Raw genomic sequence first — 17,140 nt, 5'->3', positions numbered from 1 at the left:
CTGAGGGTAATGAGGGTAAATCTGTAATTATTTTCTACATTTCCCTTCACCCTTCTGCTTTCAGTAACTCAGCACTCACACAGAATGTTCTTTTTCTAGGTGACATCGAAGCCAGACAAAACATAACACTCTAGAGGGCAGGGATACAGCTCAGCAACCAAATGTACTTGCTGCTATTGCAGAATACCCAGGGTCAATTTACAGAATCCCCATGGTGGCTCACAATCATCTCTAATTCCAATTCCAAGGATCTAATGTCCTGTTATGTCTCTATGGGCACCAAGGATGCATGTGGTATGCAGACATACTACAAACACTCAAACACATAAAATCTTTTCAAAAGATGGATACTTAAAAATTAACCCATACTAAAAACACACACACACAGTTTTTTCTGTCTAGCTCTGGCTGTCCTAGAACTCACTCTAGATCAGGCTTGTCACAGAGATCTACCTGCCTCTGCATCTCTGCCTTTCAGCCTCTGTGTGATGGAATTAAAGCTGTGCAACACCTTGCCTGACTTCTACTTTTAATATGTGTTAAGTGCTTTGCTTACATGTATGCAAGTGTATCACACAAAGCTAGAAAAGAGCATCAGATCCTCTGGAACTAGAGTTACAGGTGGTTGTGAGCCTTCATGTGAGTAGTGGGAAACAAACCTGGGTCCTTTGCTCTAAACTGCTGAGCCATCTCTCCAGCTCCTGTTGTGCCTATTTGTAAACCAAATTAGTTTCTTCCAGATCAAGAGATAAAACAGACAATACTAAGAAGTCTAATCAAGAAGATTTCAAAACAAACAAACAAACAAACAAAAACAACAACAACAAAAAAAAAAAACACCCTTGAACTTTCAAATGCCACTCTGTGTCCAATCACCGACACACAAGGAGCCCCACCATCTGCAGTGAGTGGCTAAGAGGCACTCTGTCCTCTGCACTTGTTTCCTTCCCTATGCTAACACCGCAATAGTCTCTGGGTCCTGTTAGAAAAAGAAATCCTTCAAACTCATGTCTCAGAGGGCTTTACATACACAACCTGTCCGTGTGCATGGCTTTCTTTGCGCAAACCCTCACCCCATTTTGGTCTTTTGAACTTGTTTTAAGATTGAACGTCCTTGGGGCTGGTGAGATAGCGCAGTGGTTAAGAGCACTGACTACAGTAACAATGTACGAGAGAGAGAGAGAGAGAGAGAGAGAGAGAGAGAGAGAGAGAGAGAGAGAGAGAGAGAGAGAGAGAGAGAGAGAGAGAGAGACAGAGAGAGAGAGAGAGAGAGAGAGAGAAGACTGAAAGTCCTTGCTGATGCCAAGAAGTACTTGCTAATGAGCCTGATATGGATGTCTCCTGAGAGGTTCTACAAGAGTCTTACTGATACAGATTAAGATACTTGCAGCTAATCCTCAGACTAAGCATGGGGACCCGTGGATGAGTTAGAAAGGTCTGAAGGAGCTAAAGGGGTGTGCAACCTCATAGGAAGAACAATATCAACCAACTAGGACCCCCTTCCCCCAGCTCCCAGGAACTAAACCACCAAGCAAAGAGTACACTTGGAGAGACCCATGGCTCCAGCCACATATGTAGCAGAGAACAGATGGCATTGTCTGGCATCAACAGGAGAGGAACTTGGTCCTATGAAGGCTCATTTCCCCAGTGCAGAGGAATGTCAGGGTGTTGAGGTGGGAGTGGGTGGGTGGGAAGAGAAAACATCCTTATAGAAGCAGGGGGAGAGGAAAGGGGACCAGGAAAGAGAATAACATTTGAAATGTAAATACATTTACTGTGTTGGCTGGTTGTGTGTCAACTTGACACAAGATGAAGTTATCACAGAGAAAGGAGCCTCCCTTGAGGAAATGCCTCCATGAAATCCTGCTATAAAGCATTTTCTCAATTAGTGATCAAGGAGAGAGGGCCCCTTGTGGGTGGTATCATCCCTGAGCTGGTAGTCTTGGGTTCTATAAGAAAGCAAGCTGAGCAAGCCAGGGGAAACAAACCAGTAAGTAACATCCCTCCATAGCCTCTGCATCAGCTCCTGCTTCCTGACCTGCTTGAGTTCCAGTCCTGACTTCCTCTGGTGATAAACAGCGATATGGAAATATAAGCTGAATAAACCCTTTCCTCCCCAACTTGCTACTTGGTCATGATCTTGGTCAGAGAATAGAAACCCTGACTAAGACTTATACTACCCAAACAAAAAAAAAAAAAAAAAAAAAAAAAAAAAAAAGATTGAATGCCCTCCAGTCTACAGTCTTCTTTCTACTCTGGTAGCTCCCTTACACTCTATTTTGACTGTCCCCAGAACTATCACACACTTCCAGAAAAGGGGTACTGTTTCTATCAGCCTCTTTTTCCCATCTTGATTTATTTTTTGTATGTCCAGAATATATATTCAAAAAATAGTTCAGCTGAAGAAAGAGTTCTATTGTTCATTGGAAAAACAATTTTACTTTTTTCTTCCCAACTCAGATATATCTATCTGCACAGACTGGGACTCCCAGTTAAATGTTGACTAGGAATAAGAGGCCTCAGAGACAACCATAGCTCAGACCTTGATAATTAAAAGAGGCAATGTTTCATCACTATGTATGAAAGCAACCACAGATGTCTCCATGGTGGGGAAGACACTTCCTTCCACATCTATCATTAGCTTTTGCTTTTGCCAACTAAATAAACCTGCATAAAACAATTAGATTTTAAGAAGTACTGTGAAGAAATTAGGTGGGGTTCTGTAATTACAAATGATAATTTCTCCAGAGCAGAGCATTTAACACAGGATGATCACGCAGTGTCTGAGGGATGAGGAGAGCTGTGGACACAACTCCAAGTACAAATAAAAGCTGAGATTAAAATAAAACACCACCATAAAAGCTGGAGCTAGAGGTTCTAAAAACTGCCTAAGTCTTTTTTACTAATTAAGATATAAAGGGTCAGGGAATATAGATAAATTGGTAGAATATTTCCTAGCATTCTTTAAAAAAACAAAAGAATAGAGATATAATTCAGTGGTAGAGTGCTTGCCTAGCCCATTCAATCCCTAGGTTCAATCCCCAGTACTGTAAAAGAACAAAAAGATATATACAGAATTGGCAAACATTCAAATATGTAAAGAACTAAACAGTAGGACTCATGTCTTTCTGTGCAACATCATTCACAATATTCAAAAGATGGAAGTAATGAGACTGTAACTAATCTGCCATGTTTTAATTTTAATTATTTATTGGGGCTTTTTCTTGGGGGGGGGGACAGGATTTCTCTGTGTGGCCCTGGCTGTCCTAGAACTAGCTCTGTTCACTAGGCTGGCTTCAAACTCAAGAAATTCATCTGTTTCTAACTCCCAAGTGCTGGGATTAAAGGCGTGCGTGACCAAACCCAGCCATTTTTTAAATTTTTATTTCATATATATATGTGTGTGTTTGTGCCTGAGTGCATGTCTATTTACCACATGCATGCAGTATCCACAGAGGCCAGAAGAGGGTGTCAACATTTTCTGAAACTGGAGTCACAGACAGTTGTCGCCTCCATGAAGGTGCTGGAAATTAAACCTGGGCCATCTAAAGCAGCAATTGGAGGAAGAATTGAAGGAGGCAGAGGTCAAGAACACCACATGAAAACCTATAGAATCGACTAACCCAGGCCCAGAGTGGCTCACAGAGACTGAACCACCAACCAAAGAGCACACATGGGACAAACCTAGGCCCCCTACACATATATAACATATATGCACCTTAGTCTCCATGTGAGAACCCTAACAACTGAAGCATGGTAACTCTGACTCTGTTGCCTGCCTTTCCCTCTAACTGGGCTGCCTTGTCTAGGTTTAAAAAAGTGGTGGAGGGGTTGGAGAGATTGGTTAAGAGCATCAACTGCTCTTCCACAGGTCCTAAGTTCAATTCCCAGCAACCACATGGTGGCTCAAAACCATCTGTAATGGGATCTGACGCCCTCTTCTAGTGTGTCAGAAGATAGCAAAAGTGTACTCACATACATAAAATAAATAAATCTTAAAAGAAGAGAAAATGTCTCCCTAAGATGTATATTAAATAAATAAATAAAATAAAGCAAATAGTAATTATTAGTACATACAGAGTACAAAGAACAGATGCTAACATGACCTGATCTAAAGAAACCCACAGGTTCTTCCTGTTCTATAAAAGTCAGTTCTTGTCTTAAAACAAACTGTACATCAGGGATCCTGAATATTCCATAAATTCCCTTTTCCAGCATACACAAACATGTACCACTATCCCCTTATGAGCTGTTCAACCATCTTAAAGCCTAGAAAGTACCTATTTATCCTTCCTAGGGATCAAAGAATGTCCCCTTCTTCCCCTAGCCACATGTCACAAACAAGGGGCTCCTTGACAATAGTCTTTTCTCTACCACCAATGGGTCTTCCTGCTGTCAATTTTTCTCAGCTTTTCATAATCTAAAACATTTCTGATAATTTCAGCTTCTAATTTTACCTAACAAACTGAGATTGTAAGAAAAACAACACAGAACTGAGCCAACACCTGTCAGTCAAAGGTTGCTAGTCTCACAAAAAGGACCACTGACCGACCTTTGTACTCTGGTGTGAATTCCTTCATTTCAGGAGGGAGAGACTCGTAGAAGCGCTGTTCCCGTGAGATGAGAGGTTTGCACACAGTGTGGTCGTCGTACCGCATCATGCTGCTGTGTCCGCCCACCTGATGGATAAAGGGCTCCAGGAGGACTCCTCGGTCTCCAGCCCGACTTGCGTTCTTGCCATACTGCCCCACTTCCATGGTTTGACAAACACACATTGCGTTGGGGGCCGGTTGCACACTGACAGCAGACGATGCAGCACATGGACCACAAAAGGAGAGCTAGGCTGATCCTGGCTAGTGGGAGGCAATGGTCAGAGTCTGCTTAGCTTACTGTTCTGTCCTAAAAAAAATAAGATATGAGAAGGGAGTCAAACATCAGCCAGACGTTTCCTGCTGTGTGCACCCTCTGCATGCATGCTACTTTAACCTAAGAGGCAGCTGGGGAATTTTGTTAAAATGTTGCAGCTTTGGTCACTACCTATCACACCTATCATTCTGTGTACACTGTCCCCCTCTAACTCCCTCTAAATACTCTGAGGCTTTTACTCCAGCGATATGCCATGTCACAACCATCAGTATGATAACTAGCCCAATTATGTAAGCTTCAAAGATGAGAAGATCAGAAGAAAAAAACAAAACAAAACAGAAATACATTCTGTTCAAGGTCTCATCCTGACTTGAGAAGCACGAGTTTGGGTTTTGTTTGCGTGCATCCCAGTGGCATTAACAACATTCACACTGCTATTTAACCATCACCATCATCCATTTTCATAACGTAAGCTTCCATCATCCAAACAAATTCTGTGCCAATATTATTTTTTAAAGAGTGTATTTTTTAAAAGATTTATTTATTATATATAAGTGCACTGTAGCTGTCTGCAGACACACCAGAAGAGGCATCAGATCTCATTACAGATGGTTGTGAGCCACCATGTGGTTGCTGGGATTTGAACTCAGGACCTCTGGAAGAGCAGTCAGTGCTCTTAACCACTGAGCCATCTCTCCAGCACACCAATATTATTTTATGTTTATTTTTCTAGAACAAGATTTCCCCATTATTACCCAGATAGCCCTAAACTTTCTGTCCTCAAGACAAGAGTTTCTACCTTAAGTATCAGGTCATGTTAGTTTCAAAATTTCTCTGCTACAGGTACAAAGGGCCAGACATGAAAAGCCATTCTTTGATAGACTTTAAAGCAAAAATTTCCCCCGGAGATGAAATATCCTGGCTGGACTGGAACTGGCTGTGTAGACCAGGTTTGGTATGAAAGTAAGAAATCTGTATGCCTCTGCCCCCCCCCCAAGTCCTAGAATTAATAGTTATGAGCCACAATATCTACTGTTTAAAACAACTTAAAAAAATCTTTTTTATTTTTGCTTTCCCTCAGAGGAATTCAGATTCTTCTACTTTCAGTCGTGTCTGGCACCATAGCACTTCCCTTCCCACTGTGGGATAGAGTCATGTTCTCTGTCTTAGAGCACCTTCCCTCTGAGGTCAGCTTTTCTTTCCCTTAAGAAAAGATAAAATGTTTGCCATTTCCTTCATACCAAATTCACTTTTGAGTCAGGACTGTAGTAGGCAGACTACTGAGGGATGCAGACTGGGGGCAATAAGAGGGCATCAGGGCAGGAGCAGAGGACACTTCAGAGTCCTGGACAGTCACAGACCATGCTCTTCAGATGCCCTGGAGATTAATCTTCTGCCATACAGGGCAAACAGCACTCTCACCCTTGGGACTTATATTAAAATAGCTGAGATCCTGTTTATGAATGAACTGTGGTCATGGAGGTCACTGAGTTCCCCTGCTCTGCCTCTGAGCTAATTATGTACTTTGAACTGCAAAAGTCCATCTGCCCTGTTTTAAAACACTCTGCATTGGCATTTTAGACTAACTGCCTGATTTGCCTGGTGTGGTGGCTTACACCTATAATCTCACACTAAGGAGGCTGAGGCTGGAGACTTAAAGTCAACCTGATCAGAACAAAATTCTGCCTTAAAAAAAAAAAAAAAAAAAAAAAGCCAAGAGGGTAACCTGCACTAGGAATTTGAGGCTAATTTGGCTGGCCCATATTATTTTCTCTCTCTCTCTCTTTTTTAAAGATATTTATTTATTATAAGTATGCCAGAGCTGTCTTCACACACACCAGAAAAGGGCATCAGATCTCATTACAGATGGTTGTGAGCCACCATGTGGGTGCTGGAATTTGAACTCAGGACCTCTGGAAGAGCAGTCACTGCTCTTAACCACTGAGCCATCTCTCCAGCCCTAGTCTGGATTATTTAAAACATGGAACATTTTTTTTTCTGTGTAACCCTGGCTGTCATGCAACTCACAAAGCTCCCACCTATCATTGCCTCCCAAATTCAGGGATTAGAGATGTGCAACACTACTGTCCCACGTCTGTTGGTTTAAATGCATACTTGACAGAAAAAGCACTGGTTCTCAAGTAGACTATAATTACCATCATAATCCTCTAGGACAGTGGTTCTTAACCTTCCTACTGCAACCCTTTTACAACTCCTTGTGTTGTAGAACTGTAAATGGTTTTCACTACTATTTAATAACTATAATTTTGCTACCCCTAGGATTCATAATATAAATATTTGATATGCAAATGGTCTTAGGGACCCTGCAAAAGGGTTATGAGCCACAGATTGAGAACCACTGCTCTAGGAGGTGGAAAGAAATTGATAAATGTCCCCAAGCACTACTCCCCTCACTTCCCTGTTTCTATCTGCTCTGAAGCTCCCTTCACCTTGTCTCTTAATTTTGCTGTCACAACTCAGGACTCACATACCCAGCAGTCTACTCGTTCTAGGAAAACCTAACAGGGACAGGACTGCCAAGTTTCCCTCCTCACTGAACCCCTCTGTACCTGTGTCCACCCCATCCTCAACCATTTTCTTGACTTTATATCCTACCCCTCTTGTACTTGCTTGTTTTCCCATTCTAGACGTCATCTGTCTTCTCACAATGTATTAGCACTAGCCATTCCCTCTACCCAAGTCTAACTCCCCCACTACTTTCTAATGTTTTTGAAATGGGAGCCAAATATGGCTTAGCAGGTAAGATTGTATCCTCTCTTGCAGAGCTGAGATGAGAGTCCCAGCATTCATGTCAGGTGGTTCACAACTGCCTAGAACTACATCTCTCTCTCTCTCTCTCTCTCTCTCTCTCTCTCTCTCTCTCTCTCTCTCTCTCTCTCTCTCTCTCTCACACACACACACACACACACACACACACACACACACACACAAAGACATTCTGCAGATAGAATTCCAAACCAACAACAAAGAAAACATAAAATTCTGTGTAAACTTTCAAAATCTTGGTAAGTTTAAAAACAAGTTTAAATGTAGCCAGGAAAGAATAGCAAAAAGAACAAAACTTGTAACAAAATGTTTTTAAAAAGAGAACCTACAAAGAAAAGGATTAGTTTTTAATACTAAAGGAAAATCAAAGGGAAGAAAAATTAGGCATACACAAATAATCTCAACAATAAATAAGGAGCCAGATAAAAGATCTTGTTGAACCAAACTTAGGAAACACAAAATAAATGGTTGGGGTTTTTAGTTTTGTTTTTCTTAGGTCTATTTAATCCAACAATAAGCCTAGAAAGTGGTAGTGAAAGCAAAGTCCTAGCAAACAGGAGAAGCTGATGAGCTTGGATTGCAGACAAGGTCAGGACTATTTTAAGAACCAGGAAAGCAGTCTCAACAGCAATTGTAAGGCAAAATCTCAGACTCCCAGCAGCAAGCTCAGAATTCGGAATTCTGTGGCCAGCATATTTTCTTATGGTTGCAGATTATCCACTTGCTCATGTTAGGCAGTTATTAACCAAGGCATACCTTCACATTTCACAGGCAAATTTGAAAATCACATCAAAAATCAGTTCAAAATTTACTATTTATTGTATTATCACAACTTTCATTTCTGTTCTTTTAAATTGAAATGCATCAGGGCTAAGGACATGTTGTTCTAATGACATGTTGGTAAAGTGCATGCCTAGCATGTGTGAGGAGGCCCTGAGATCAATCCTTATAGTACAACAAAATAATTAGCTATATCCCTTATGCAGTGAAAGTATGATAGATGATCATTCTTTTATTTTTATTTTATTATTTTTATCACATTCTTTTAAAGGATGATTTTTCCCCCTTTTTTTCAGATAGGGTCTTTTACCCAGGGTGGCCTTGAATTTATACACCAGCAACTCTCCTGCTGCTTCTGTCTTCTAAGGAGCTGTGATTACAAATGAACACAACAGTCACTATTGTTACTACTGTTGTTATTGCTTTTTGTAAAGGTAAATCTGGTAAACCAGAAAGGGAGACAAAATTAAGGCAATACTTTTAGTTTTAACAAATATGTCTTTTGGGCTTTGGTTCATGTTTTTACTGTCTGATACAATCTAAGGAAAACCAGTAACATTCCTGTAACAAACAGAACACAATGGACTAAGTCACATGAGTGTGGGCTGTGTAATATTAGGTTTGAAAGGAACCAAGTCTAAGTAACTTCATAAACCAACACTGAGAAGTAGTACTCTAGATACTGCCCAGCTCACTATTCCCTTACTATGTCAATAAATTATTTGTATTGGGCACTAGAGAGATGCCTCACTCGCTATTCATCTAGAGGACTCAGGATCAATTCCCAGCACCCACACAGCAGCTCACAACTGCTGTTTCCAGTTCCAGGGAATGGCCTCTTCTGAGCTCCTTGGACACTGGACAAGCACATATATACATGAAAGTAAACACTCCTACACATAGAATAAAATATTTTTTTAATTATTCATTTCATTTTTTAAGACAGAGTTTCTCTGTATAGCCTTGGCTATCCTGGGACTATGTAGACTATGCTCAAGGCTAGCCTTGAACTCAAGAGATCTGCTTACCTCTGTCTCCCCTGTGCTGGGATTTAAAGTATGTGCCACTAATACCTGACTTAAACTATTCTTATAAAAAATATATATCTATTAATTGACCTGAGTGTAAAGGTATACACTTTAATACCAAAACACGATGCAGAGGCAGCTGGGTCACTGTGATTCTGAGGCTACCACGAATTAAGTTTCAAGCCAGCTAGGGCTATATAAAATGAGACCCCGCCTCAAAAATAAAATAAAATATGTAAAAAAAAAAAAAAAAAAAAAAACTATTACCAAACAAGAAAGCAAGAATATAAGATCTTGACAATACTTGTACAACCTTATATCCACAAGGGAAAAAAATGAACCTCAACCCTCAACATACAAAATTAATTCAAGATAAATCAAGCACCTAAATGTAAAGACCAAAACTATAAACAGTCTAGGTGAAATTATAAAGTTATAATGTCTTCCAAGAACTACTAGGAACTATTCAGGCATGATGGTACACTGTGTTGATCCCAACACAAGAGTGGCAGAGGCAAGTTCAAGGCCAGCCTGGTCTACATAGTGAGTTCCAGGCCAGCCATCAATACACAGTGGAAAACAAAACAACAATTAAATAAGTAAAAATAAAATAATTGCTGGAAATTGGGCCAACAAGACAGTATAGCAAATAAAAACACTTGCAGAACCAGCTGATGACTTCAATTTCTAGCACAGTGGCATGACAACAGGTTTCTCAACGTTGTCCTCTGACCTTCACATGGGAGTCATGATACACATGCATGTGCACACACACACACACATACAATAGCTAATAAATCAATTTCAGGGGCTGAAGATATGGTTCAGCCATTAGGAGCATTGGCTGCTTTTCCAGAGGACAGGCTCAGAGGCCAGAGGCACCAGATTCCCTTAGAGCTACAAGTGGTTGTAAGCCACTGATATGGGTGTCAGATGTGGTGGTCCAGCCCTTTAATCCCAGCTCCTCCTAGGAGACAGATCTCTGAGAATATAACAAAGAAATAATAAAACAAATGATCTTGGTGATGTGTGTGTTCCAAACACTGGGAAGGTAGAAGTAAGTAAATCCTTGGGACTTGCTGGCCATCCAGCCTAAACTACTTGGTGAATTCCAGGCTAGAAAAAAACCCTACCTCAAAAAGAATATGAACATCATCTGAAGAATGAACCCAAGTAGGCATGTAAGTGTACATGAGCACACACAGAGTAAATAAGTTTTAAAACAACTCAAACAAACCTTCGATGAAAAAAAAGCAAAGCACAGGTTATCCTAGGCCAGAATAAGATGGCAGTTTAAATCAATCCTGTGTTAAAGAAACAAAATAAAGTTGGATATGGTTGTACACACCTGTGATTCCAACACTCAGAAGGCTAAGGCTGGAAGATTGTGAATTCAAGGCCAGACTAAGTTAAATAGCAAAACCCTATCCTCAAAAAAAGGAGGTGACTAGATAATCTGGGAATAATAATTTACTCTCCATTGTCTACTCGGCAAAAAACAAGGATAAAATTGTTACTTTCCCTTGCTAGCTGATATTAAGTTTGTCCGTAGAGAAAGTAGAGAGACACTAATGCAAACCCAAAAGCTTTTCATCCTGGTTCCACTATTCAACTCTCTCCAGGCCTCCACCATTTAGCCAGCTTTCTTAGAACCCAACCACAGCTGTTTTGACTCCCACGATGCATGGAGTAGAGGCCAGCAGCTTCCTCTAACACCTCACTCAACAACTTCACAGTATAGTCCTTTTGGTGATACATTTCCTTGTAAATAGAACCAACCCACTAAGTTCTAGAATGCTTTCTAACGTCTTCTGCCAACATAAACTCCACAATGATTCTGCCATATAGCTAGGCAAAGCTGTACCCCATCCAACAAGGTATGGCCCCTAGCCTACTTAACCATGTTTAGTTAAGTAGAAACCTGCCTATTCCCATGTGTAGTTTCCTATTCTTAAGTTCTCTCTACTTCTGACCAATCAAGTCCCTCATTATCCAATTTGTTATACTTAGTAATTTATACGTATTCACTGTTGGTTAGAATTTAGCTGTCATAGAACACCAGTCTAGCATGTACAAGACCTTGAGTTCAGTAGTCACACCAAAACTAAAACCAAAACAAACAAAAAAATGAACACAATAGTTTCCAATATAGCTGGGCACACACCTTTATCCCAGCATTCAGGAGGCAGAGGCAAGCAGCTTCTGAATTCAAGAACAGCTTGATCTCCAGAGTGAGTTCCAGAACAGCCAGAACTTAAAAAAAAAAAAAAACCTCTGTATTAAGAGGGGGTGGGGGCAGGGGATGGAGAAAAAATTTTTTAAAAAGCCTTCTAATTTAATATTTGTTCAACAAGGTCAGGATATTTTTTAAAAGAATTATTTATTTATTTAATATATGTGAAAACACTGTAACTTTTTTCAGACACACCAGAAGAGGGCATCAGATCCCATTACAGATGGTTGTGAGCCACCATATGGTTGTTTAGAATTGAACTCAGGACCTCTGAAAGAGCAGTCAGTGCTCTTAACCACTGAGCCATCTCTCCAGCCCAGATCAGGATCTTCGTGAGAGACACTCATGAAATATCTAATTCAACTATGTTTGTTATCATTTATCTTTCCAAACAGGTTAGAAACTTCCTGGTATTCATCTATTTTCTATGTTAATAAACTCCCTTTAATACTAGCTGCACCATCTACTTTTAATATCAAAAGTCATTAAAAACCTAGCCTGATACATTTGACTCATAATCCCAGCTAAGTCAGGAAAACCACAAATTCAAAGCCTGCGAGGCCACACAAGTTCAAGGTCATCCTTAGCTACCTACTGAGTTCAAGAACAACCTGAGCATGTGATACCTTATTTTAAAAAATAAATAAATAAAAATAAAACCTGAGGCAACAATTATAAAGTTTTCACTCTCTAAAATGTCTATAACTATTTCATCTAAACAATGAATGGTATCCTAGGAAACCTCACATTACAGCTTGTGTGTGGCAGGGGTGGTAATATAATCCTCAGGGACATTTTTAGTATATACTCATTATACAAAACGATGGGTTTCATTATGACCTTTTCATACATACTATCATGGACTTTGTTCATATTCAAACTAAATTAGCCTCTCTTGAGTCCTTTACCCACTCCCAACCTGTCCCCTTCCTGTGTCCTGTGTATCTTCTATTTTCATGTTTTAAATGCTTTTTAAAAACAAAGATTCTGCTACAGAGAAAATATGCAGCATTTATCTTTCTGAATCTGGTTTATTTCACTTTATATGATCATTTCTGGTTTCATCCATCCATCCATCATGCAAGGTACACAATTCCTCCTCCTCTTTTTGGTTTTTTGGAGACATGGTCTCTTTACATAAAACTCCACTGGACACATAACACCTATTTCGTTACCCATTTATCTTCTGATGGGTTGCAAGGCTGAATCCAGACCTCAGTTACTGTGACTAGTGTCACAATGAATGAATATGTAGCTATCTGTTAGACACTCTTTTGGGTACTATAGCTGAGTCATATGCCAGTTCTAACTTCACTTTTATTTTTTGTTTGTTTTTAGAAACTGTGTGTTTTGGGTTTTGTTTCTTTTTTAAATCCCTCAGAAAAAACTTGTAACACCCAAGACCAAGCAATGCCTAAGAAAATCAGCTGAAAATGCTTTCTTAGGCAATAAAAGGCATTAATATCATCTAAATTTAAGATTGAGGATGCAGTTCAATTGGTAGACTATTTGTTTAGCAGGTACAGAGGCCTAAATTTAACCCCAGCATAACATGAAATTGGACATGGTGGTATAAAACCCATAATCCCAACACTCAAGGGATAAAGGCTGGAGGACCAGAAATTCAAGGTTATCCTTGACTACACAGAGTCTGAGCTACAAGAAGCCCTACCTCAGAAAACAAAACAAAGGGGCTACAGGGATTGGCTCAATGGTTATGTAAGTTACTACTCTTGCAGAGGATCCAGGTTTGGTTCCTAGAATCCACATGGTAGCTTACAATCATCCATGCCTAGAAAAATGTTTTGCCTGCTCTATTAAAAAGTTATAGTTCTATGCTAGGCACAGTGGTACACACCTATTATCCAAGCACCTGGGAGGCAGAAGCAGGTAAAATCTCTACAAGTTCAGGATTAGCCCAGCATGGTCTAGAGAATGGGTTCCAGGACAGCTAGGGCTAAATAGTGAGACTAGTCTCAAAAAACTCCACGAAGTTATACCTCTAACTATAAGTTTGAAAAGATACACTTCCTAAAGAAGAGTTGGTTCAATTTTGTCCTTATTATGTCTACTGATTTTATCTAACAGGAACACAGGACTAGCTAGGTCCAACAACACACTCCTATAATCTCAGCCATCAACACAGAGGAGTACAGAAAAGCTGCAGCCTAGGGTCAGCAACACAGCAAGCCCTAGGCTGTACAAATAGCTAGAGCTTCACTGTTCCCCCTGACCAAAAAAAAAAAAAAATTAATTCCACTAATTTCTAACTTTTTTTTCCTAAAAGATTTATTTATTTTATATGAATACACTGTCACTTAAACACCAGAAGAGGGCATCAGATCCCATTACAGATGGTTGTGAGCCACCATGTGGTTGCTTGGAATTGAACTCAGGATCTCTGGAAAAGCAGCCAGTGCTCTTAACCTCTGAGCCATCTCTCTAGTTCCCCCAGATCCCTGTTCAGACTTTTAAAACAGAAAAAAAAAAAAAAAAAAAATCTTTCAATGGATAAAAGACTATAAGTGGCACAGAGATTATAGGATAAATAATGCCTTTAAAAAATCTAACAAACCACATAAGAACATGAAGAAATCATGTATTCACATTACTAAGGGAAAAAAGCCCACCTAGAATGAACATACAGGGACTGGGATGTAGCTTGTGCTGGCCCTAGGCACCATTCCCAACACTGTAACTGAGAATGGTGGTACATACCTATAATTCCAATACTTGAGAAGTGGAAGCAAAAAAGATCAAGGTCATGTCCAGCTACTGAGCAAGTTGAAAACCAGCCCAGGCTACATGACAATCTGTTGGGAAAAATTAAAACTAAAAATAATAATGATTTATATATATATATATATATATACACACACATATACAGACAGACAGACACACACACACACACCCCAACTATATGACATTCTGGAAAGCTAAAACCATGGAACATTAAAAACAACAAATTGCCAAGGGTAGGGGAAAGCTGAACAGGTAGAACCCTGAGGATTTGTTAAGGCTGCAAAACCATCTGTACAGTACATGGTAGTGTACAATTCACTGGTTCTTAATACAGTCTAGAAGACATGCAACTGTCACCACAACTTTAACACATTTACTTATCTCAAAAAGAAATAACGAACACACTCTTGTCAGTTCATATCCCACACCTGGAAGCTCTAAGAAACCACATGTACTTCTTGTCCCTATAAAATTATCTGTTCCGGATACTGCTTAGAAACAGAATCATATAAATACAGACCGTTATATCTGGATTTTTAAACCCTACACATTTCTGAGTTTTTCAGAACTTAGTATTTCTTGTCTATTTGGTTTCTTTAGTTTTCATTTATTTATTTTTTAGACACAGTCCATGTTATTTAGTTTGGCTGTTCTAGAACTCAATAGGTACACCAAGTTAACCTCTCACAGAGACGCACCTGCCTCCCAAGTTTTGGCATTAAAGGTGTGTCACCAAGCCTAGCCTCCTTCCCTTTTTAAGTAACATGCACAAACACATATTTTACTTATCTAGTCATCAGATGATGCTAACAGACATTTTTTCCTCCCCTTTGTTGTTATTAGTTTTAAGATTTTTAATTATGTATAAGGGAGTGGGTAGGTGTCTGCGGAGGCCAGAGGCATCAGAACTAGAGTTACAGACGGCCACAAGCCACTACCTGACTTGAGTGCTGGGACCCTACCTCAGATCCTCTGGAAGAGCAACATGCTAGAACTCCTAACTGCTGAGTCATTTCTTCATCCCTCCTTTGTTGTTATTAACACTGATACTACAAACATTTTCAATCAGCTAAAGAGCTGTCAAAGGTAGGCATGGTGGCACATGTCTCTAATCCTAGAACTCAGCAGAATTCTAAGTTCAGGGCCAACTGGGCTGTACAGCTAGAGGGGAGGGGAGAGGAGGCAGGGAGGGGAAAAAAAGGGTGTGTGTGTCAAAGTGTCTGCCAAAGTTACTGCATCGTTTCCATTAGTAGGATACACAGGACTCAAACTTTTCCACATGCATACCAGTACTATCATTATATAAGTTTTTGGCTTCAGAATATATTACTTAATGACTGTTCATTCAATCATAATACACCCAATTTTTATCAACTGCAAGATGCTCTTACTCAACTGACATCAATTTTAGACCTGAAGACTACAGTCTGGTCACGTATGATAATGCACACCTGTAAATGTAGGGAAGTAGAGGCAGGAGAATCAAGAGTTCAAAGCCAGTGTGGACTATGTGAGACCCTGTCTCAAGGGGGCAGAGGGGGGATGCAGGGAGAGAGGCAAGGCAAGGCAGACACTTGCTGTCAAGATTGATGACTTGAGTTTAATCCCTAAAACACACAAGATGAAAAAATAGAATTGACTCCTGTAAATTGTCCTGACCTACACACACACCACAGCATGTGCACTCCCCCATGCACATATAGAACAATTAAAATTTTAAAAAGTTCCAAGACAGAGAAACAGTCTAGCCTAGTCCCAAGGTCCTAGCTTACTCTCCTTTTCATGAGGTAGGAATGAATCTGTGAATAAAACTTTTATAAAGGGGTTCGGAAATTCAGAAGCGTGTGTGTGTGTGTGTGTGTGTGTATAGATATATATTTTTAACTGTGTGTGGAGGTGGTCATGGTAATGATGTGCCAGCCTTAAATGTAATTTCAAACCATAGCAGCAGATAAAAGAATCTTAATCTAGAGGCTAGAGAGACAGACCAGCAATTAAGAATGCCTTCTGCTCTACAGAGGACTAGTTTAGATCCCTGCACCCACATTAATGTGGCTCACAAATAACTCCAGCCCCAAAGGATCCAAGCCCTTCTTCTGACCTCCATGGACATCTGCATGTACATGCACATAAGTCTTTTTTTTTTTTTTTAAAGAGGAAAGGAAGGAAGGAATACATAGTGAAATCTTGTTTCAAAAACCACCTTAATCTATCATCTTTCATAAAAGAACCAGAGAACAATGAGATGGTTCAGCCAGTTGTGGTCTGACGCCCATATGCACACAATGATGTGAGCATGCGTGCTACACTTAAAAAATGTGTAAAGAACTAAGATAACTTTGATTTCCCCAACTGGAACCCATTACTCAAATCCTGCTGAAGCAAAAACAAATTATTTACATTTAAAAATGAATGCATGCTGCCAGGCACAGTGGCAGCCTCTTTTAATCCTAGCTAAAGAGCAGAATTCTTATGAATTTGAACCCAACCTGGTCTGCATAGTGAGTTCTAGGCCAGAAAGGGATACACAGTGATAACCTGTCATGAAGGTGTGTGCGTTGAACAGTGGCATACATACGGCTGTAAGTCTCACCAAATGGGAGACCAAGGCAGGAGGATCACTGAGACTACAGTGAGGCCATCGTGGGTTACATGTCATTTCATGGGCAGCCTGGACTATGAAGTAAACCTAGACTCAAAAAAT

At 40.0% G+C, this 17,140-nt stretch overlaps 1 protein-coding gene across 4 annotated transcripts in view; it reads right to left on the bottom strand.

The window, feature by feature from the left end:
• The window catches only part of IP6K1 (inositol hexakisphosphate kinase 1), a 38,899-nt gene that overhangs the window by 16,040 nt on the left and 5,719 nt on the right, over window positions 1–17,140 (bottom strand). Inside the window, exons 1-2 of one of the 4 annotated variants that reach the window (XM_080934102.1) lie at window positions 11,626–11,664; window positions 4,680–4,899 (exon numbers count right to left, since the gene is read on the bottom strand). In XM_080934102.1, the coding sequence (XP_080790228.1) occupies window positions 4,680–4,821 (142 nt within the window). In that variant the 5' untranslated portion in view covers window positions 4,822–4,899; window positions 11,626–11,664. Of the gene's footprint in view, window positions 1–3,433; window positions 3,501–4,552; window positions 4,900–11,625; window positions 11,665–17,140 lie in introns of those variants that run through there. The other 3 variants (XM_080934101.1, XM_080934100.1, XM_080934103.1) reach the window with 3 other exon arrangements.

Source organism: Micromys minutus, assembly GCF_963924665.1.
Source record: "Micromys minutus genome assembly, chromosome: 21".
NCBI lineage: Eukaryota > Metazoa > Chordata > Mammalia > Rodentia > Muridae > Micromys > Micromys minutus.
This window is presented reverse-complemented; position numbering and strand designations above follow the sequence as displayed.